Source organism: Lemur catta, chromosome 1, assembly GCF_020740605.2.
Source record: "Lemur catta isolate mLemCat1 chromosome 1, mLemCat1.pri, whole genome shotgun sequence".
In the NCBI taxonomy this organism is placed as follows: Eukaryota; Metazoa; Chordata; class Mammalia; order Primates; family Lemuridae; genus Lemur; species Lemur catta.
Window position 1 is genome coordinate 184,248,790 of NC_059128.1, and position 23,325 is coordinate 184,272,114.

The window sequence follows — 23,325 nt, forward strand, 5'->3', positions numbered from 1 at the left end:
AGTGACTCATCCAATACAAAGGAACCTCCATAAGTTTATCAGCAAATTTCTCATCATCAACACTGCAGGCCAGAAGGGAGTTGTCAAAGTGGTGAAAGGAAAAAAACTGCCTAACAAGAATACTATACTTGGAAAACCTGTCCTTTAAAAATGAAGACTTTCCTTGACAAACAAAAGCTAAAGGAGATCATCACTACTGGACCTGCCTAACAAGAAATGTTAAAGGTAGTTCTGCAAATTGAGACAAAAAGATGCTAAACAACAATACAAAAACATATGAAAGTATAAAATTTGCTGGTAAAAGTAAATATATAGTAAAATACTGAATACTATAATACTGTAATGGTGGTAAATAAATCACTTTTGATTGTAGTATAAAAGATAAATGTCAAAAGTACTGAAAATAATTATAACTATAGAAATATGTTAATAGATACACTATATAAAAAGAAGTAAAATGTCACATCAGTAACACAAAATGTATGTGTGTGAGGGGGGAGGGAGAAGTAAAGGGTAGAGTTTTTGTATGCAATTGAAATTAAGTTGTTAAGCTTAAAATCAACTGTTATGCCTATAAGTTGTTTTATGTAAGTCTCATGGTAACCACAAAGAAAACACAAACAGAAGATGCACAAAAAGAAGAAAATAAAATCAAAGCTCATCAATCAAAAAGAAAAATCAACAAACAGAAAGGAAGACAGCAAGAGGAGAAAAGATGGCCAAAAGAACTATACAACAGTCAAAAAACAACAAATGGCGATAGTAACTCCTTCCTTATCAAAAGGAAGTACATCAATTACTTTAAATGTAAATAGATTAAATTCCCCAATCAAAAGACGTAGAGTAGCTGAATGGATTTTTAAAAAAGCAAGATAGAATTATATGAAGTCTACAGGAGATTAACTTCAGATTTAAGGACATACATAGATGAAAGTGAAGGGGTAAAAAAAAAATTCTATGTAAATGGTAACCAAAAGAAAGAAAGAGTGGCTACACTTATATCAGATAAAATTGATTTTAAGTAAAAAATTGCCCAAAGAGACAAAGAAGGACATTATATAAATGATAAAAGGTCAACTCACCATGAATATGTAACAATTATAAATATGCATGCAGTCAATATCAGAACACCTAAATATATAAAGCAAACATTAACAGAACTGAATAACAAAATAAACAGTAATACAATAATAGTAGAAGACTTCAATGTCTCAGTTTTAATAATTGTTATTTATTATTAATAAAATAATATTTTATGTTATTATTAAAAATAATAGGCAAAACATTAGCTAGACTAAGTAAAAAGAGAGAAGCCTCAAATAAATAAAATCAGAAATTAAAGAGAAGACATTACAACTGATGAAATCAAAATAGAAAGAAGCATAAGAAACTACTATGAGCAACTACACATCAGTAAGTTAAATTCTACCCAACATTCAAGGAAGGATTAATGTCAATTCTTCTCAATCGCTTCTAAAGGACTGAAGAGGATGCAATATTTCCAAACTGATTTTATGAGGCCGGTATCACCTTGATAACAAAGCCAGCCAAAAACATCACAAGAAAGCTATAGGCCAATATCCCTGATGAATATAGATGCAAAACTCCTCAACAATATAGTACCAAACCAAATTTAACAGCTTACTCAAAAGGATCATACACCATGACCAAGTGTGATTTATCCCTCGGAGGCAAGCATGGTTCAGCATATGCAAATCAATTAAGGTAATATAACACATTAACAGAAAGAAGGATAAAAATCACATGATCATCTCAATAGATGCAGAAAAAGTATTTGCCAAAATTCAACACCATTTCATGTTAAAAACTGTTAACAGACTATAAATATTAATAGATGAAAATTACCTTAACAGGACAAAGGTCATACATGAAAAGCCCACAGCTAACATTATACTCAGTAGAAAAATTTTTTAAAGCTTTTTCTCTAAGACCAGGAACAAAGCAAGGATGCCCACTCTTGCTACTTCTATTAGTACTAGAAGTCCTGGCCAGAGTAATTAGGCAAGAAAAAGAAAAGGCATGCAGGTCAAAAAGGAAGTAAAGCCGTCCCTGTTTGCAGATGACATGATCTTATAGGTAGAAAATATTACCAAAAAAAGTTATAATTGATTAACAACTTTAGTAAAACAGCAGGGTACAAAATCAACATACAAAAATCAGTTAGTTGTACTTCTCTACAGTAACAATGAACTATCTGAAAGGAAAATCAGGAAAACTGTCCCGTTTGCAATAGCATCAGAAAGAATAAAATATTCAGGAATAAACCTAACTAAGGAGGTGAAAGACTACTATACTGAACACTACTGTACTGATCAAAATCACAATTAGATATCAGCTCACATGTATTAGCATGGCTATTATAAAAGAAACAGACAAGTAAGTGTTGGTGAGGATATAAAGAAATTGAAATCCTTGTGTGCTATTTATGGGAATGCAAAATAGGTGCAGCTACTATAAAAAACAGTATGTAGATTCCTCAAAAAATTAAAAATAGAATTACCATATGATCCAGCAATCCCACTTCTGGTTATTTATCCAAAAGAAATTATAATGTTGAAGAGATATTAACATTTCCATGTTCACTGTAGCACTATTCACAATAGGCAAGACATGCAAACATCTGAAATGTCCATGGACAGATGCATGGATAAAGATAAAGTGGTATATACATACAATGCAATATTATTAAGCCTTAAGAAAGAAGGAAATCCTGCAATATGCAATAACATGGATGAACCCTGAGGACATTATGCTAAGTGGACTAAGCCCATGACAAAAGGACAAATACCTCATGGTTCCATTCATATGAAGTATCTAAAATAGTCGAAAACATAGAAGCAGAGAACAGAACCTTGTTTGCTAGGCATAGGGAGAGGAGGAAATGGAGAGCTGCTAATCAATGGGTGTAAAGTTTCAGCAACCCAAAATGAATACATTCTAGAGATCTGCTTTCAACATTGTGCCTATAGTTTATAATGTTGCATTGTACACTTAAAAATCTGTTAAGAGAGTAGATCTCATGCAAGTGTTCTTACCTCAATAAAATTAAAATAAAGATTTTTAAAAGATTCAATCTAGTGGCAAACACATAACTACAATATATATCATTGAAGATAGTAGAGAGAGGTATACATTAAAAAAAGGCACAAAGGAAAGAACTATCACTTATTCTGGGGATAGAGTATATTTAAACTTACTGCAGCCACCTGGGAAATGGGTCCAAATCTTTGCAAATGACCTTATCTCCCATGAGTCTCCCAGACCAAAGATGAGCAAGGGCAACACTGGATCTACTGGGACCATTATATATAAAAGCAAATGTTTTGCGCATACTTTAGTGCAGACTAAAGCCCCCCAGGTTTGTGTTGGCATTAAACTTGGGTTGGATGTGTGTAGGATAGAATTTGAGTCCTGATCACCTGGTTTTGGCAGTAATAGATGAGAAGAAAAAAATGGACTTCAGCTATTTAAATGAGGTTTATAACATAAAAGCTATAGAGTAACTCTATTCAGTAGAAATTTTTGCAATGATGGAAATGGTTTATGTCTTCACTGTCCAGTGAGGTACCCACCAGATGCATGTAGCTATTGAGATCTTGAAATGTGGCTAGTGATACTGAGGAACACATCTAAAATTTTTATTTAATTTTATTAAATTTAAAAGGCCACATGTGGCTAGTGACTACATTATTAGACAGTGCATATTTAGAATATAGAAGACTTGGTCCCAGAACACTGAGATGAAGTGGCCAATTTAACTAAATTAATAACTATGAGTTACTCTAAAATACAGTTGGAAAAAAGTTTTAGATACTGTAAGACTTAAACCCAAATATAAATGTTTTAAACATTGCATTATGTAGACATGCAGATATTGATTGACTAGCATTAATCAGTCAGCTGTCAGACCTAATGTTAATTGTCTTTTAATTAGCATTCCAACTCTTGGTAGCTTCCATCTACTATTGATCATTCAAGCTGACTCCTCCCTTCTTGCTTTGTAAAAAGAATATTTGAATTCTTACAGATTGCAAGGCTGAAATATAATGTTTTAGATCAACAAGTCTATAATTAATATAGGTGAAAAACTGTAATATTTTTGAAAGAAAAGTGAATGCTGGGATACTAACAAGCTAGAAAGCCAAAACAGACCTGAAGATTGAGATATCAACCTAAAAGAAGCACTTAATAATACTCCCAAGAAATGCTGACTTATTCTTGGAATGTGAATAAAAGTTAAGCAGGTAGACTGGGGGAAATATCTTTAAAATCAAGTTTTATAGTAATTTCTAGAGCAAAACTATAGATACCTTAAAAAAACACACATTGCCAATTAAAGGTAATGTTTTCTAAACGTTGAGTATATGACCAAAACAAAAAAATGTGAGAAGGCAAGAAATAATTTAGAGATGTTTTCTTGATAGGAAAACACAGTCAGGGGTTTCAAAAATATTTAATATTTGAAAATGTTATATTTCTTGACTACTTAATATTTTTCCTGATTCCTTAGGCTCCCTCCGATAAGAGGAGCAGTGATTAGGAATTATATATGGGGCTAGATGCAATGGTTTATGCCCGTAATCCCAGCACATTGGGAGGCAAAGGCAGGAGGATCACTTGAGGCCAGGAGTTCAAGACCAGCTTGGGCAACATAGCAAGACCCCATCTCTATAAAAAATGAGGAAAATTAGCTGAGTGTGGTAGTGCACATCTATAGTCCCAGCTACTTGGGGAGGCTGAGGTAGGGAGATTGCTTGAGCCCAGGAATTCCAGGCTGCTGTGAATTATGATTGCACCACTGGGCAACAGAGCCCAACACTGCCCAACCAGGGCAACAGAGCAATACCTTGTCTTTAAAAAAAAAAGAAGAATTATAAATATGTTCATGTGTGTCTAGATTTGAACCTAAGTCTAAAGAGTACTGAGGTGGTCTGAATTCTGAGATTCTCTCTGGAACATTTTGCTCCAAGCATATTTCATGATGTTGCCCAAATGAGCTTTAAGCTTTAAATTATATAAAATTATGTAAAATTTTTATTCAGACCGGTCTCCATTTCATATTAGGAAATGTTTGTTTAGTGTGGGACCAATATAACTATTCTCATTTTACAAGATAGATAATAGACACTAAGAAACAATGTCAAGCAGCTAATTATTAGTAATTGTTGAGGAATAGTAGAGTTCACATGTTTTTGGTTTCTATAATATTAGCAAGGAATTTTTATTTTTATTTAAGACATTACTAAAGCAATAGTATTCTTGATTGTAAATATATCTACTTAAAATATATTTTCTCTTGTTTCATGACTTTTAACTTGCAGCAATGGGAGGCTTTAAAACATTTCTGTCTATAGTTAAATGACTTTGTTACCCTTCTTTTATTTTAAAGTCTTCCTAAATTTAAAGTTTATTATCACTCAGTATGGGAACTATTCATTTAAATTAAACATTGTGTAATTTGATAGGGTGTCATTTTCAGAGAGTTTAAATCTAAATTATAACTAAAGGAAAACAAAATATTATGATTCTAAAAACACAATTGCAAATAATGCTTGATATTAATAAAATATTTTTAGGAATGTAAATACTAAAATCAGATTTTTATTACGTATGTAAGAACTTTGTAGGGGCCAGAGCTACCTTTTCTCTTCTCTTTGTTTTTTTTTTAACTCTTTAGATCTTCATTAATCATTTCCAACAGACTGTGGTAGTGAGGGAGATAGAGGTAAAAAAAATAATGCGGATGGTCTCTTCTGTCAGTCAGCTCCTTCTTATTTTAAAAATCATAGCATTTTTTTTTTAAAGCACTAACCATTGAGTCAGAAGACATGGCCTTGAGTTTAAAGCTTATAATAATGCCAGTCATGTAACTTGGGTATCTGAGGACATCCCACTGATTCGTGTGTCCATTGGGATGGTGAGAGGAAGGAGAGAAGTGTTCCTGAATTAGAGACCGAATTTGAAATGGAAGCAAATCTAATCCCTATTAGTTGGGAAAAGTTGAGAGTCAAGAGAGGAAAACCAAACACTTAAGCCAATTCTAGGGTGAGGTACCTGGTAAAGGACAGACTCATAAATGGAAAAACAGAGAAAGAATCAGATTCTAAGAAGAGATAGAGTCAGAAAAGGTCTAAAAGAGAACATGGATGGAGGGAGCGGTCCAGTATAGCCAGCCTGGAGGGACTATGGTTCATATGATCAGAGACTGGGTGTTATCGCATGTATTTTATGCTGGATTTTCTTAAACAACAGAATATGCCAGTGGTGTCCTGGAGCTGGCTCATGTTGGCTCATGACATTTTCAGGAACCTTGCAAGCTGGTTATTAAAAGTTAAACTATATTGGCCGGGCGTGGTGGCTCACGCCTGTAATCCTAGCACTCTGGGAGGCCGAGGCAGGTGGATTGCTCGAGGTCAGGAGTTCAAGACCAGCCTGAGCAACAGCGAGACCCCATCTCTACTAAAAATAGAAAGAAATTATATGGCCAACTAAAAATCTATATAGAAAAAATTAGCTGGGCATAGTGTCGCATGTCTGTAGTCCCAGCTACTCGGGAGGCTGAGGCAGTAGGATCGCTTAAGCCCAAGAGTTTGAGGTTGCTGTGAGCTAGGCTGACGCCACGGCACTCACTCTAGCCCAGGCAACAAAGCGAGACTCTATCTCAAAAAAAAAAAAAAAAAAGTTAAACTATATAAACTTATAATAAACTGAATTATATTAAAAACAAAGGTAATAAATACTCAAAACTCACCACTTCCAATTATTCTAATATATTTCATTATTATCTAGGCTCTTGAGATTATTTACATCTATTGTATCTGTATGTTGGAAATACTATAGGATGTTGTGTTACTGTATATCTCTTCCCAAGTCTGCATTCAGTGATGTCACATTGGTAGCTTGAAATCAGACATGCTTGGAGTATTTGTACCATGAAAGTCAGCAAATGCTTCAAATTAGAACTTGATTTATTGTTTTATTGATTGTCTTGAGAGTTAAGAAAGTAAAGGAAAAATGTTAATAACATATATTAAGTGTCATGTCTATAGCTAATACATTGTGAAGAGCATGGAAAATAGAGTATTTAAAAACTAATTATCTGATTCAACAAGGAAATCACCTATGTTATTAATAAATGAGTTTAGCGTATGTCTTTTTTTGTTTAATTTTCACCTTACTCATTAATGTATAAAAATGTTAACCAACATTTATATTTTCAGTTGCAACTATAGGGTGGCTATGGATATAAGATTTTGGTAAAAATCAACCAAAGGGTTCTGTGAGAATCAAGTGGCTGTATGGAATTTACAATAAAGAGTAACATCTATTTTAATATTATTTGTAAATTATGTGTTGCATATCTTTTACTTCAGTAAAACTTATACATATACTTCTATTATACTTACATACATAACACATTTTCCCCACAAAGTCAGTAGTTTAACATTCACCAACACACCACTGGAATATTAAGCTCAGCTCAACTTACTTATCTGTCAAAATACAAGAAAACATAATGATATGATTTATCTTCACATATGTTTATGACTATTGGGGTTTCCTCTTACAGGAAGTGTGAGTTTAAATCTTTTGCTCATATTCTATTCCATTGTCTCTTGTTTTATTATTGATTTATTGGTGTTCTTTACAAATTATGTATTCTAAATAAAAGTTCTGTGTAGATTATACATTTTTCAAATATCCACACAAAGAGTTTCTAAAAATATTGATACTCAAGTTTCACCCCAGACCAATTAAATCAGAATTTCTGTGGGTGGGATTGAGCAGCCTTAAAGATTCCCCAGGTGATACTAATCTGCCCCTTTGAAGAGAAGGGATTTGAACTTACTGTAAGAAAAGACTTGTTGACCATCAAAACTATCTCTCTGAAGAAGTGTATGGTAGTGAGCATGTGGACTGTCTCTGGAGTCAGACAGCCTAAGTTTGCTCCCAGGATCTGATAGACTTTGGGATTAACTTCTCTGTGCTTCAGTTTTTTCATCTGTAAAATCAACTAACAGTACCTACCACATAGAGTTTTTGTGAATGCTAAGTGAGCAATTTCACGTAAAGTGCTTAGAACCTTGTATGAAACATAGCAGGTACTCAATAAATATTAGCTATCATCATCATCATCAAAAGTTTAAATTAGTTAGTTGCCTCACAAAGTACTGAGAGCTGGCATCTTCCCTGATGGGAAAATATTAGAAACCTTTCCAGTAGTATCAAGAACAAGGCAAAAATGCTTGCTATTTCCTCAGCTATTCAACATTGTTCTAAAAGTATTGGCCAATATCATCAGACAAGGGAAATTAAACAGGGGCATAAGAATTGATAAAGAAGAAGTAAAACAATCTCTATTTGCAGAGGGTAAAATATACCTAGAAAACCCCGATAGTGATAAAAATTTTAATCAATAAAATGATTCAGTAAGGTAGCAGATATAAAATTAACAGGCATAGATCAATAATACCCTTAATGTACACAAACAATATCCTGTTAGAGGACATAGTGGTAGAGAAAACCTCATTTATAATGGAGACAAAGAAGATTGAATACTTAGGAATAAACTTAACAAAAATATGTAAAACTTATATGAAGAACACAAAATCTTTCAGGAGAAAGATACAATGGACTAGAACAAATGGAAAGACATTCCCTGTTTTTGCATAGGACAAGTTGACATTAAAAAGATGTCAGTTCTCTATGAGTTAATTTATACATTTAACACAATCCTGATGAAGCTTTTTTTATGGAGTTAGACAAGTTGAAACTAAATTCGATATGAAAAAAGAAACAGGCAAGAATAGCGAGAAAAATACTAAAAAAGAAAAAAATGCAAGGAGATCAGCCCTACCAGACAATAAACTCATTATAACAACCTTCCTCATTAAAACAGTGAGATATCAGTGCGTGAATGGATGAATAGTGAAGTAGAATAAAAAGTCCAGAAATAGATCCAAGAAAACGTGAAAATGTATAAGATAAAGAGCATAACTCACTGTGGATAATGATTGGCTTTTAAATAAATGTTTTTAGGTCGGGTGTGGTGGCTCACGCCTGTAATCCTAGCACTCTGGGAGGGCGAGGCGGATGGATCGCTGGAGGTCAGGAGTTCGAGACCAGCCTGAGCAAGAGCAAGACCCCGTCTCTACTAAAAATAGAAAGAAATTACCTGGCCAACTAAAATATATATAGAAAAAAAATTAGCCAGGCATGGTGGCGCATGCCTGTAGTCCCAGCTACTCAGGAGGCTGAGGCAGTAGGATCGCTTAAGCCCAGGAGTTTGAGGTTGCTGTGAGCTAGGCTGACGCCACGGCACTCACTCTAGCCAGGGCAACAAAGCGACACTCTGTCTCAAAAAAATAAAATAAAATAAAATAAAATAAGTAAACAAACAAACAAACAAACAAACAAATAAATAAATGTTGCTTTTAAATAAATTACAAGCAACCATTTGGAAAAAAGATATAATTATATCCATATCTGACACCAAACACAAAAATAAACCCCAAATGGACCTGAGATCCAAATGTAAAAATTTAAGCCACACAAGTACTAGAAACATGAGTAAATTCTGTTTTAAAATGGCTTTCTATTACTCAAAATCCAGAGGCAATTAAAGATTGATAATTTTTACTATAAACAAATAAAAAGTTGTGTGTGGTAAAAAATACCATAAACAAAAGTAAAAGATAACTAAAAAATTAGAAAAAAATATTTGTAATGTAGTATGTCATGAACATAATATCTCTAATGTGTAAAAAACTCTTAAAAATTGAAAGATAAATGAAAAATCCCAATAAAAAATCAGAAAAAGATAACAGATAATTTACAAAAAGGAATAAGATAAAAACATCCCTTAAACATACAAAAACTATTCAAACACACCTATAATTAGATAAATATAATTTAAAACAACCCTGAGATATCATTTCTCTTTTATCAGACTGGCAAAAATTAAAAAGTATGACAATATGTACTGTTACTGAAGTGGTGGGGGAAAAGATCCTCTGTCATATATTGCTGATGGCAGTGAAAACTGGTTTAATGCTTTTTAAGGGGAATTTGGCAATTTCTAATAAAACTGCACTTGCCATTTGATCCAGAAACCCTAATTCCAGGAATTTACCTTGACAATATACCTCCAATAATTTGAAAATACATATACTCATTGCAATACTATATTTAATCACAAAAAGTTGGAAACAGCCTAAAGAGAATAGTTGAATTGACTATGATATATCTACACTAGATTATTATGTAGTTATGAAAAAAAAGAATGAGGAAGATGTCTATGAACTGACATGTAGTAACTTCTAGGATATATTAAGTTAAAAAAGCAAAGTGCAAAAGCATATCTTTTATACATGTAAGAAAAAAGGGGCTATAAGAAGATAAGCATGTATCTGCCAATTTTTGCAAAAAGAAATACAGGTAGGTTAAGCCATAAACTATATAATTAGTTATTTACAGAGGGTGAATAGGAACAGCATGAGAAGAATGGGAAATAGAAACAGTGAAGAAGGAATGAGTGAGGAAAGTATACCTTTTATAGTTCTGACTCTTGGAAACCTGGTAATGCTTTACCTACTCAAACATAAATAATCAAAATCAAAAAGGATGTGAGGGGAACCCAAAATGTAATACAGCATGAAGGGAATGGAGAACAAAAGCACGGACTTGTGTAACTTTCAAAGATTACGTTCTGACTATAAACTGTAAGCTAAAGATAAAAAGAACTGTACACAACTATTAATATTATACTCTAGTTAATATTTTTTCCCACAAGGGTGTGGGTTAGCAATTTTAAAACTTTATGTGTATACCAGGATTGGGAAAATAAGTAAATATATCTGTGGATAATAAGAGCCAGTTTTTCTCATCATCAGAAAAAGAAATCACAAATAAAAAAAGGGAAAGGCATGAATGAATCCTATAGTAGTTGATTGGAATTGGAGGTATCAGTATAAACTCATGTTTTAAAATTATTTACAAATAGAGACTGGTATAGAAATATAGATGTGTACATGAGCATATGTATATGTATTTCCTAGTGAGATCGAGAACCAGCAGGCCTTGCTCCATAAGGAGCCATAAAACCTGAACCAAGATCTCTTATAAAACAGGAGACGGCAGAGAAACCCAAAGCAGCTAGAACCCAGATGGCCACAAAACATGACCTCAGGTTACCCTCATTGCTCATTATACACTAGTTATAATGTATTAGCATACTAGAAGAAACTCCCAGCAGTGCAGGTGACAGTTTACAAATGCCATGGCAACACCTGGAAGTTACCTGCATGGTTTAGAAAGAGAAGGGACCCTCGATTTCAGGAACTCCCCACCCGTTTTCCAGAAATCTTATGAAAAATCCTCCCTCCACTTAACATAAAATTAAATAGAAGGTATAAAATAAGACTCTAAAAACTCACAAGGTGCTACTCTCTTTTGCTCTGAGGGATAGCCACTGTCCTATCTATGGGGCAGTCTCCTTTTTTTCTTTTCTTTAATAAACTTGCTTTTGTTTTACTCTGTCAGCTTGCTCTTGAATTCCTGCATGAAGCTAAGAGCCTACTTGGTCTTCTGGCCAGACCCCAGTTTTGGGTTCCACTTTCCTGTATCACTAGCTCTGTCCAATAGGGTTCTAGAAGCAAGACACCTCAGTAGCAATGAGCATACCTAGCACCTGGGTCCTGATTTCTAAATACCATTTTCCAATAAAAAGAGCCAAAGCTCCTTGGAAAAAGGGTTGATTCTAGGGCTGGGTCAAGAAAAATACAAGATGCTGGAATATCTTGTGCTGTCAGAAAGTGAGGAAAGTAAGGAAAAGATGATGATGGCATGTTGAATGGATACAGAAACCAACATGAAAGAGCTCTCAATGGTCAAATCTAGGACAATTTGAGTAACAAAATAAATTATAGTGTGGCTTATAAACTATAAGTTGAAATAAATATCTATGAGTTCATACTGATATAAATAAATAAGTAAATGGAGGAAAAGAGATAGCTTTTCTTTATAGTAGAATTCCAATGATAAATCAGAAATAATGATAGAATAAAAAATTACCATCACATAATAATTGTTGCAGGCAAGATTCATCAATGAACACTAAAGTTAGTGGAGAAAAGTATGATATAAAGCAGAATATTTGTATAGTCTCAAAATGGCTCTCCATGAGACACTTATAAATTATAAACAGGCAAATAGTAACTTTGCATGGAGAAATCTGACAGACACCAGTTTTGCAAAGTGATCAAAGTTTACATTACCATCAAAAGACATACCAACATTATGTACCTCTTGATATGATGTACTAGAAAAGGCAAATGTCACTCCTGTGGTATTCTTGCCAAAAATACATAACCTCAATTTAATCAATAGAAAACATAAGACAACTACAAATTCAGGGGAACTCCAAAAACAAACCAAAACAGATCAGTAGTCTTCAAAAGTGTCAAAGTCATATAAGACAAAGAAAGACGGAGGAGCTGTTACAGATTGAAGGTAAGGAGACATAAAAACAAATGCAGCATGTAATCAGGGATTAGATCCTGGACCAGAAAAAGGGTATCAGCAGGGAGGACGACTGCCAAAACTGAAATAAGATCTATAGTTAATAATTTATTGATAATGGCATTATTGTTATATAACATGTTTTCATTAGTGGAACTTGGATAAAGGATATATTGAAACTCTCTGTACGATTTTTGCAGCTGTTTTGTAAGTCTAAAATTAGTTCACAATAAAAAGTTTTAAACATATAATGAGTTGCCAGAAACTTGAGTTCAAGTAATGGGTAGTTACTCTATAGAAGGTCATAGAAGAGGTTGAAGCCATAGCTGGGTGGTTTCAGTACATAGCCTTTTATAGAAGGTCATAGAAGAGGTTGAAGCCATAGCTGGGTGGTTTCAGTACATAGCCTTTAAGTTCTCTATAAGGCATGAGACTTGACAGAATTCTTAGCTTAACAGGTGTATTATCAGTTTTCACACAAGCCTTGATCCAATGCTAATTCCCTTGAATTTGTAGAAAGTGAGCAGTTAGCTCTATTTAACTCATTGCAGCAAATTATGCACGATATGAGGATCACAAAATGTGTTATGAAATATCCAAATTAGTTTAGAATAAAACTCACTTAGTTTCAACTTCTGAGCCTTTAAATACTTGAGAACAAATTTACATGCATGGAAGATTTTCAGCCACACTTCAAATAACCACTCAAAACTATACCAGATAGTGACACAAAGGGCTGCAACAACTTAAATGAGATGAAAATAGAGAAAAGCAGATCCCATGCAGATTATAGAAACCTATGCTGCCCCATGCAGTGTGATTCCATTTTTATCAAAAGTAAAAATATATGCATAGGAAAGAGCCCAACATTTTATATGACAAAATGTAAACAATGATTAATTCTAGGTGGTTGGAAGTGGATGTTTTTTCTTTACTTATCAGCAATTTCTAAATTTTCTACAATAATTGTATATTATTTTTATAATCATAAAAATGATAAAAGTTATAAATTTTTTAAAAAGAAAGTTGTATAATGATTTTCAGGTCCCTGAACAGTGAGTAATGGACTAACCTCTTCAAATAAATGGATGTATCCAAAAATAAAATATCTATACTCCAGAGAGTCATTTGTGTTAGGATGACTGGGTGGAGGCCACAAATAGAAGGTGATAAGTGTGTTTTCTTATTATGGTCATTTCAGTTAAAAATGTCAAAAGTTACTCAGAGACAAGTTTAAGCACATACTATTGTTAAGCTGAAAATGTCACAAGAAACACTAATATTTTGTGCCAAATTTGTTTTTTAATAGTTTATTTTTAAAAGTGAAAAAAGAAGATGTACTTTTTTTCGGGAAAAGAGAGAGAAATGTGCATTGGGATTTTTTTTTTTTTAGTTTTACTATACTTGATGGAGCATACATTAAATGGAAAAAATTAATTTTGCCCTGCTCTTTAAACTCATATCCATTCTCCAGTGCTTAGACTCTAAAGTAGTGCTTAAATTTAACATGCATATGAATCAGCCAGAGGATTTTGATTTTGCAGGTCTGGAGTAGATCCTTGAGTTTGCACAGGAATTACCTGGAAGATTATTAGTAATGCAGAATCTTGGACCACACCTCATACCTACTCAATCTCAATCTGCATTTTAATAAGGTCCTCATTTGATTTGTATGCACATTAAAATTTGAGAACCACTCGTCCAAAGAACCAAAAATAGTTTAATTGACTTTTGGTTTTGGTAGTTTCCTATGAAAATTACTTAAAGAAATAATATAAAAAAAGATTATAGAAACCTATGCTGCTACTAAACTCTGTTAGCAGAGCACACAATGTAATTTTGATTTGTAAAACTATTTTTAGGTAGTTAAAACATTTCCCTTAAAATGAAAATAAAATTTCCTTATTTCTTAGGTGACTTTAAAATTAGTTCTTGTTGGCTTTATTTATCCCTTAAGCTAAGTGGTTGTGTAGCAAATTTAAATACAATCACTTTCCCCTGCTTTGTCTCTCGTTTGAGGACTGTTTTAGAATCTGTTTATGTATATGTAATATAATATACTATATAATATTATATAGTATATAAAATATTTATATATAATATATAATTTTATATACAATGAAACATGTATTTATATATAATTATTATATTATCTATTATATAAATATATATTATATAAATATATATATTATAGTGGCATAGTGGAGGACCTTTCATTTTCAGATGCTATGGTGATAAGATTTTAAATGGGTTAAAAGTTATATCTTTGTTTCAGATATACAATAATAAATGAGTGAGTTTCTAGAACTCTAAAACAAGACATTAAAAGAAAAGAAAATGTAATCCATGCAGAATTTTATGAGCTGAGTATTAAAAGAGAAAAATAGAATGATCACCCATAAGCCACTAAATTATTTTTTAAGTCAAATTTTCTTTCTTCATAAATGACAAAATTTGGGGCTCTAGAAAAATCATCATTTCATTTCAGAAACAGGCATACTGTGGCCACCACATTAAAACTTTCTAACTGAACTCTGACATTACTGACTATTCCTTCTGAGCATTTTAATGGTAAACCACTTAGGATTCTACCTGCTACAGGTCCAAAAAGAAACAATTGTGTGGCCAGGTTTAACACTGAATTTGTATTACAAACACCCTCAACTCTTAAATTTTATTGGATCTCATTTAAATCTACTGAAATCATTCTACTACCATCTACTCTACACTCTTACTAGGTAATCTCAGTCTTACAAGATATACTGAGAATTCATTTACTAAAATAAATTCTAATAAAAAAATTAAACAAAATATATTATAAAAATAGAGCTCACTAAATATATTTGAAATAAAATCTGCTTTTTAAAAATCCTGAATACACATACTATTCAGTGTGGTGCCATTAGATATGATCTGATAAATTGAGCCCAAATATTTGAAAGTACAGCCATAAAAATTCAAAAGAATTAGTGTTTTCATAAAGTAACTGCAGTGTCTACCACAGTTTAATGTATCACTGTACAAGATGCAAAAGTTAACATTGCTTTCAGAGTAAAGCAGGCACTTGGAAGAAAAGGCTAAAAATGAAAGTGCTTTCGAAGTTACCATCTGCTTACTCCCATGTAATATTTACTGCTGGAGAATAGGGTAAGAGTTAAAAACTGTCTTTGATCTTGGAAAAAGTTCTCATGAGCTTTTTGGCCCAAAATGTATTTTGTTAACATTTTAATTTACAATGTTAACATTAAAATTTTTGTATTTTAAAATGTTTTGTAGAATTTTATACAATTTTTAAATTTAAATTTTGTAATTTCACTTAATGTTAACCTTAAAAACTATAGACAATTTTGTTAAGAGAAGGTCATAACAAAAATATCAGTCTCTGGTTTGAGGATTTTTTTCCTGATGCCTTAAAATTTATGATAGTATTTTAATTTTAATTGGTTTCTGGAAATACCAAGTTTTATCTTTTCTGAATATTGTATTACCTGTTTTACCGCTGATCATTTTTGTCCACAGCTACCATTTCATAAGTTTTCTGACTTACTTGCTCATCATAGTTTTTTTAAATATCACTTCTTAATAAGGAAATATTTATAGTTGAAAGATATATGGATTGATCAAAGTTTTGTACATTCCATATATCATTTTATTTTTTGATTTAAAGAAGATTGTGGGTAAGTTGTGCTTCATCATTCTCATAGGACAATATACTTATGTGCAAAGTGTGTGATTCTTTCACATGTTTCTAGGTGAAGTTAATAAATTATATTTTCCAAACTATAATCAAGACTTTTAAATGAGGGTTATAAGTTGTGATATTTTAGATAATAATTCCTGCTGTTTTTAAAAAATATATTTTAAAATTGAGTTAAAGTAATATTGAGTGACAAAAAGCAAGTCCCAGGAGACAGTATGATACCATCTTTGGAAGGCTCAAAAGTAGCAAAACTGAATTATATATTGTGTTAGAAGTACACAAATTGGTGATAAACTAATTTTAAAAAACATGAGCAAGATTCAAGATAACTGTAACCCCTAAATGGTCAACATGAGGATGGATAGGGGAACAGCACACATGGTAGTTACAAGTTATTGGGACACACACACACACACACGCACACACACTTCATCACAAATATCACTTAATTTTTATGTGCAAGAAAACAAGGAGGTTTAGATTATTTATGAACAAATTGGTGATGAAAGTGTAGGAATTCGTCTCTTAGCTAGGGGAAACATATTGTCCTAAAAATTGGGATAATTGTGTTCTTTGACTTTTGCTTTTCACTGTATTTTTCCCTTTATGGCAAATATTTAGTGATATTTTTCTGAGATTTCTAATCACTAAACAATATGCACAACTATCTTTTCTAATAATATATTTTGTATACTTTGTTTTACTATTCAACTGACTTTTTAAATGGTGATATCAGATTGAGACTAGTGGTTTTAGCTAATGAGAATAAAGGAAATCTCAGATTATTCTGCTCATATTCATAGCTGGTGTTATATGGTTATACTTTTAGTCAATTAATGCATTATTCCTAGCAGAATATTTTTAGAATTATGTTTTTGATTCCAGAAACTAGGTGCAAGTAGACTCTGATTTCCATTAAATCATGTAGAAAAAGGTCCCTTTTTCCTAGTAAATCAATAGTATGGAAGGCAAGGGCAACTTTAATTATCATATATGAGAGTTTGGGAGAAAGAACAATCTCATATCAATATTACACTGCAATTTCAATAAAATAAGAACTATCTCTCATCATTCTAGGCAAGCTGGAATCAAGGAGAGAATGAGATAAGATTCAGGTTCAAATTCTTTTAGTTTTATAAAACATTATAAAACCATGCTTTAACCCTTATGGAAATGGGACATTCAGCATAGCTTGCAAATGCTCGCCAGAATGTATTCTGGAATAAATCTTTTTTTTTTTTTTTCTTACTGCATACTGGAGGGACTAGTTCTTGCAAGACTGATAGGCAAACTGTCCAGTACAATTGCAATAGGACAACCATTCTCATTGCTAGTTGTATAAATATTTGCCTTTACATGAAAGAGAAAACTTCCCTTGGGGACTTGTGAGATACTTTTAGGATGGAGAAGGAAAAAATAAAATCTACAAGTCAACTAATCTGAAACATAATTTCTAAGAGTCTGGTCTGGATTTAAGCAGGTTACTTGAGGTTAAAATAAAAGGGTCTACCCTTCTCAAAGTGCTTATTTAACTCTGCTGATTCCAAAATGTATAGATTTTGAATGAAAATATATTCCTACAAAATTAAAAGGTCCTTCAAAAGATACCTTGAAATAAAATGAAATATTGTGGAAAATAATTGAGGCAAGTGAAATTAACCTTTGACTTGATTGAATGAAATAAGCAACTAATAATGTTTTTCATGCCCATCATATTTAGTCTTACACAGGAAGAAGAACTTTTACTGTACCTGACGTGGGGTTCTTTCTGATTTACTTCTACACCACTCCCAGTCTGAAAGGTCTGGTTTCTGACTCTCCTCATGAGACAGTCTCCTTTCTGGCCCTTCAAAAAAGGTGGTTTCTTCATAGTTAATATCACCTCTTGTTTTGTCAGAAAACACACCCCTTTCTTTGTCAGAATCCTGATTAGTCTCTGTAATATCAGTATTCGTGCATTTGTTGATCCCTTTTATTGTGGAGCTGTCCAAAGAGGGGGTGGTGCTGATTTCTACTTTTATGGCATTGAAGACATTACGGTTGTTTCTCTGAGAATCTTTTGTAGCTTCACACTCATAATTCATCAGGTTGTGATAGGATATGGAATTTTCATCATCATCATAGTAATCTTCATGTGCTATTTTATAAATCCCATAACTTTGTTGGAATGATAGATTGAATTCAAAGCCTCTCCTCTTGGCTAAGTAAAAAACAAAAACAAAATTCCATGGCTAGTAAGGTAGATAAAAACAACAGCTGGATATACATAGTGAATAAAAATAGGAAGTGCATTCAAGCTGATTATTATGCAATAAAAAACTACCTTCATTTACTCTGTGTCAATTATCCAAAGCAATTATGCCTCACAAACTCAAATCATCTTATAACCCTGGGCCTAATTTTTGTCACTTGCACAATGAGGGTCTTGAAATATATACAATCCTGAAAACCCTTTCAATTTTTAAAGGCAGTTTTACATAACAAAAATTTAACCATAAGTTAGTAAACTCGCAGACACATTGAGTTTTAGTTTTTGCAGCCTATCAATTGTTCTGTATATTTCTTTATTTTGGGATAAAATATATTGTTTTTAAATCTTATTTTGCTAGAAATTAATTATTAGGTAGCCTTTATATTATGTGAGTTATTCAGCTGACTATACCACCAATAGATATAATTGCTTTAATAATTTTGATGTATACCATTTCTGACACTTATGTCTATAAATGCATACAATAAAAAGTAGATCATGCTGAAAACCGGCTTTTAAACTTTTTAAAATAACATGTACATTTCTGATACAAATCAATTTGGAATAAATCAGTAAAAAAGTGGATGGACTTAAATTTTTGTGATGTGAAGCCCTTTACAATGTCTATAAAGCGGATTAATTACAGGATGAGGTTAGCAGGAATGCATAAAACTTTTTATGATTTAAATCAAGTGAAACATGATGGTATACTAAATATAGTTGGTGCATATGATGCAAAATCTTAGTAAAATAACAAAAGTGTAACAGAAAGTGATACAAAATTTTATGTGTGAATGTCATTAAATGCTAGATCATTTTTACATATTAAGAATGAAGTTATATCAAGGTGGTAGACAAGATACAACTTAATGTTTTTGTTTTCATCTTTCAAATGTATTGTTTTGAACAAATTTTCTACTTTGGTAGCTCTGTGTTTTATAGTCAGACATTTAGCTGTCTTTGGTAGAAAATAATTTATGAAAAGCTATAAAGTTTCTATGGGAAAAATAGGTAAAATTTGATTCATTTTACCATACACCCTAGTGTTGTTCACATACTGATTCTATTACTGAAATGTTCTCAGAACTTAAGATTTACAAACAAATTCTGCTGACTGGAAAATAGAATTTGTCAGTATCATTCATTATTGTTTGAGCCAGAGCACAAACAAGAAAAATGTCAATTCAAGGAAAATGGAAAAGTAGAAACAGATGTTTATATTTTATATTTGAACATCTCATTTATATTTCTACCTACCTTTTCTACTATAGTCAAGTAAAATTAAATAAGCCTTTTTAACTTACTTTAGCAATGTGAAAAGCAAAGGAAAAAGGATATTTTAATTATTGATAGGTTTCCCTTTTCTCCAAATAAGGATGTAAAGTGACAAATTATCAATTCAGTACCATCAAGAAAAAAAAAACTATCACAATATCCCAATTTTGTGATATAACACTTGATAAAATTGATGTCTATAACTATATGTTTTATTAGTGGAATATTATAACTCTGAAATATATAAATCAAAAATGAATAACATTTTTGATGAAGTGTGCGGAATATGTTAATAAAGGCCCTCCCTCCATGCCATGAGACACACGAGGCGGTCTGAGATAAGGCCATAAGAAGAAAGTAGAATTGTGATAGAGACCTTGATGTGATAGAGCATTCCAAGGCCAACTTCTGCACACATCATGTCATTTAACACATCAACAACCGTATACAACAAAAAGCTTATTGGTCCTATTTTACAGCTAGGAATACTGAGGTTGACAGAGGAAATCTACTTAAGATTATTTACTTGGTAAAAAGACTTGAATATAAAACTAACTTTTCAGAATTGGAGTTATTTGCCTCTATGTGAAATTGACCCTTAAAAGAAACATGTTAATGGAAGACAAATGACCCATATGTACTGTATTTACTTCAGAGAAAGTACACTAATTATGAAGTGTAACCAATAAAAACATTTGTTAGTGACTTTCCTTACACTAAAGTTAAATTCTTTATCACTGAGGTAACTCATGATACCTGAGATACTTAACCTGAGATATAAAGATTTATAACAATATCACAGAATTGATAATATTTGACTAGAGGCTGGCTATAAAGGGATAAATGCCTATAAAATATATTTAAATGACATTGTTAATAACCAAAACTAAGTTGAAAGAAATCTTAGAATCAAAGTCAAAATTGATCATCTTTAAGTTCCTTGAGGGTAAAGACTATGCCTTTTTTTTTCTTCTTTATTAACCAAAGGTAGCAAAACTCAAATGTTGATAGGGGCCAGTTAGGTAACATTAATCACAAATAAAGGTTAGACATATATTATAGCAAATGGGAAAGCTAGCTCCTTATCTAAGGTAGGCTCCTGAACTCCAGCCAATTGTTATAGAAGGATTGGGGACTGTATTGTCAACTATGGTGATTTTTCAGACAAACCAGATTCATAGATTTTGATGTAAAATATCCTGATCTTAAAATTTTGGTGCATAATTAAAATTAGTTAAAAGTAACTATAAAATTGGTTTTAAAAAATATATCTTTGAGCCAAATTCAGTTCATGGACCATGAGTTGGGAATTTCTGTTCTTTATCACAGTGCAGCGCTAGACACATAGTAACCTATGTGTCTTCCCTAAAAAAATATTTGTTGAGTGAATGAGTGAATGCATGAATGAAGCAATCTGTCAGAAGCATGCATGGAGTTATGGGAAGGGTTTGTCAGGATAGCCTTAACTCAATGATGCTAGCTGAATGGAATATGATTTAAAAAAATGATATCTTTAAAAAAACTGATTTATTTATAGGTGGAAGGCCTTGAAGGTGTTAGAGTTTCTGACTCCTATTTTATGTCACTAAAAAAGACTCCAGTTGCATTGTTTTTAAAACTTTTTTTGTGTCAGTGAAAGTCAGAGACCTTTCACTGACTAATAACTTGCAAGAAACTTAAAGACCATCAGAATATTGTCCAGAATCTTTTGAAATCTATGCTACACTTCTGAAAAATAAACATAATGTTGTATTTGTTCTGAAAAGCAAATGCTTCACTGTTCCAAAATCCTGGATGAAAAATGAATTAGCTTTATTATTTTGTTTTTAGTCACATCTTGCCAATTATAATTTTAGAATAAGTAACTGTATCAACTCATAAAAATGAATAATTCTTCAGAGTAATGTGTCACTTACCAGATACTCTGATTTTGTCAAAAAATAGAAGCTTAAAATTTGATTTTTATATAAAATATTTGATTAGCTGTTTATTTAATTTAAAAAAGAAAACATCATGTCAGGCAAACAAAATGAGTCTGAAAGCTGTATCCAATCCATATGTCTACCACCTGAGACCTCTGTGCTAAAGTCATACTTTTTAAAAAAACAAAAACACTTTTGTTTTGAGACATTAGTAATAAGATTATTGTTGGAAACAGGAGAGAATTATTATTTCTGCAAATTACTTTCCAGTACTGACATTCATTTTCCAGTTACATGTCTCTCAGTTCCTGTTCAGTGAAGCTGAGAAGAGGAATTATATTTACATCTGCAAAATTAGTCTATGGTAGATAGGAGTTAGGAAAAAAAATCTTTCCTTCTTTACTTCTGGAATTCAGAATGGAAAAACAAGCACATTATTCTTATTCTCAGAATTTCCCAATGGCATAGCCTGGATCAAAGAGGGAATGGAACCATTTGAACTATAAAAACCTTGTAATTAAGTTTCTCATAATATTTTACTTTTGCAGCCATGACTCTTTCTAAAAGCATCCACATTTCAAGTCTTTCTTTGGAATTTTGAAATTAAATCAAATAAAAGCAATAGTAATTTTAGAGAAAAAATATTATTTTAATCTTGAAAGGCATGTTTTTAATTTCAAAAATGTGATATTAATGTGATCATTGATTCTGCTGGCTTGCCACAGTCTCTTCTATCTTGTGCAGTACAGAAGATAGAATATTTCACAAGTCATTCACAATAATAGGTCTGTTACTTGCTTTGTTTTCACTCTGATATGGATGCTTTATACTTCTTAAAAATGATCGCCTTAAACCACTTTATTGTGACTTTTCATTTTCACTAGCACGGACTCTTGCTTTTCTTACAATCTTAGACATTATAAGACAGGGTTGGTTCATTAATGTAGCAGAAAAATGTTAAAATCTGTTGGACTGTTAGAGCCTTCAGGCTTGTGAATGATTTCTGATATATTATGTATTTGTAAGTGACCCATAAAGGTTTATCACGAATTTTCTCTGTCACTGTTGCTTTGGATATTAATCTCCAGAGAACATCATTATTATAAGTTCTATGGTAATTTTAAATGCAGATTAATTTGCCTTCTATTAACAATAAAACCTTGTGACATTCTTAACAATAAAAAAATTATGATCAGTTGAAAAATATCTAGACATTCTAAATTTTAAATGTGATCAATAAATGGAAAATGGCCATTTCATGACTAATATTTATAAAATAACTCTGTTGTTAAGTTGATTGTAGAGAATCAATCTTTGAGAATATACTTGGATATTCTCCAGATTTTACAACCCTAAAATAATGTGAGATGGACAGTTTTTATATAAACTTTCTTCTGTTAAAGAATAATATACTTGCTTATTCTGAACAAAGGACAATTAATGGAACAATTAATTCAGTATTCTTAAATTTATTAAATGGTAGAATATCTTATCTTTTGTCTGGACTGATAAAAAATATTCTCTTCCTTTCTGGCAGAGTCAAAGCATACAGCTCATTCCTCAACTTTGCCTGTTTTAGAATATGGGAACAATTACACTGCAAAGTTTTAAAATTGACCCTGCCTTCCACTTTCATT

The 23,325-nt window shown here is 32.0% G+C and overlaps 1 protein-coding gene across 1 annotated transcript in view; it reads right to left on the reverse strand.

Moving 5' to 3' along the window:
• GPR149 (G protein-coupled receptor 149) overlaps window positions 1-23,325 on the reverse strand; it is a 62,566-nt gene that overhangs the window by 36,226 nt on the left and 3,015 nt on the right. The window contains exon 3 of the mRNA XM_045556245.1: window positions 17,992-18,440. Coding sequence (XP_045412201.1) covers window positions 17,992-18,440 — 449 coding nt within the window. The remainder of the gene's footprint in view (window positions 1-17,991; window positions 18,441-23,325) is intronic.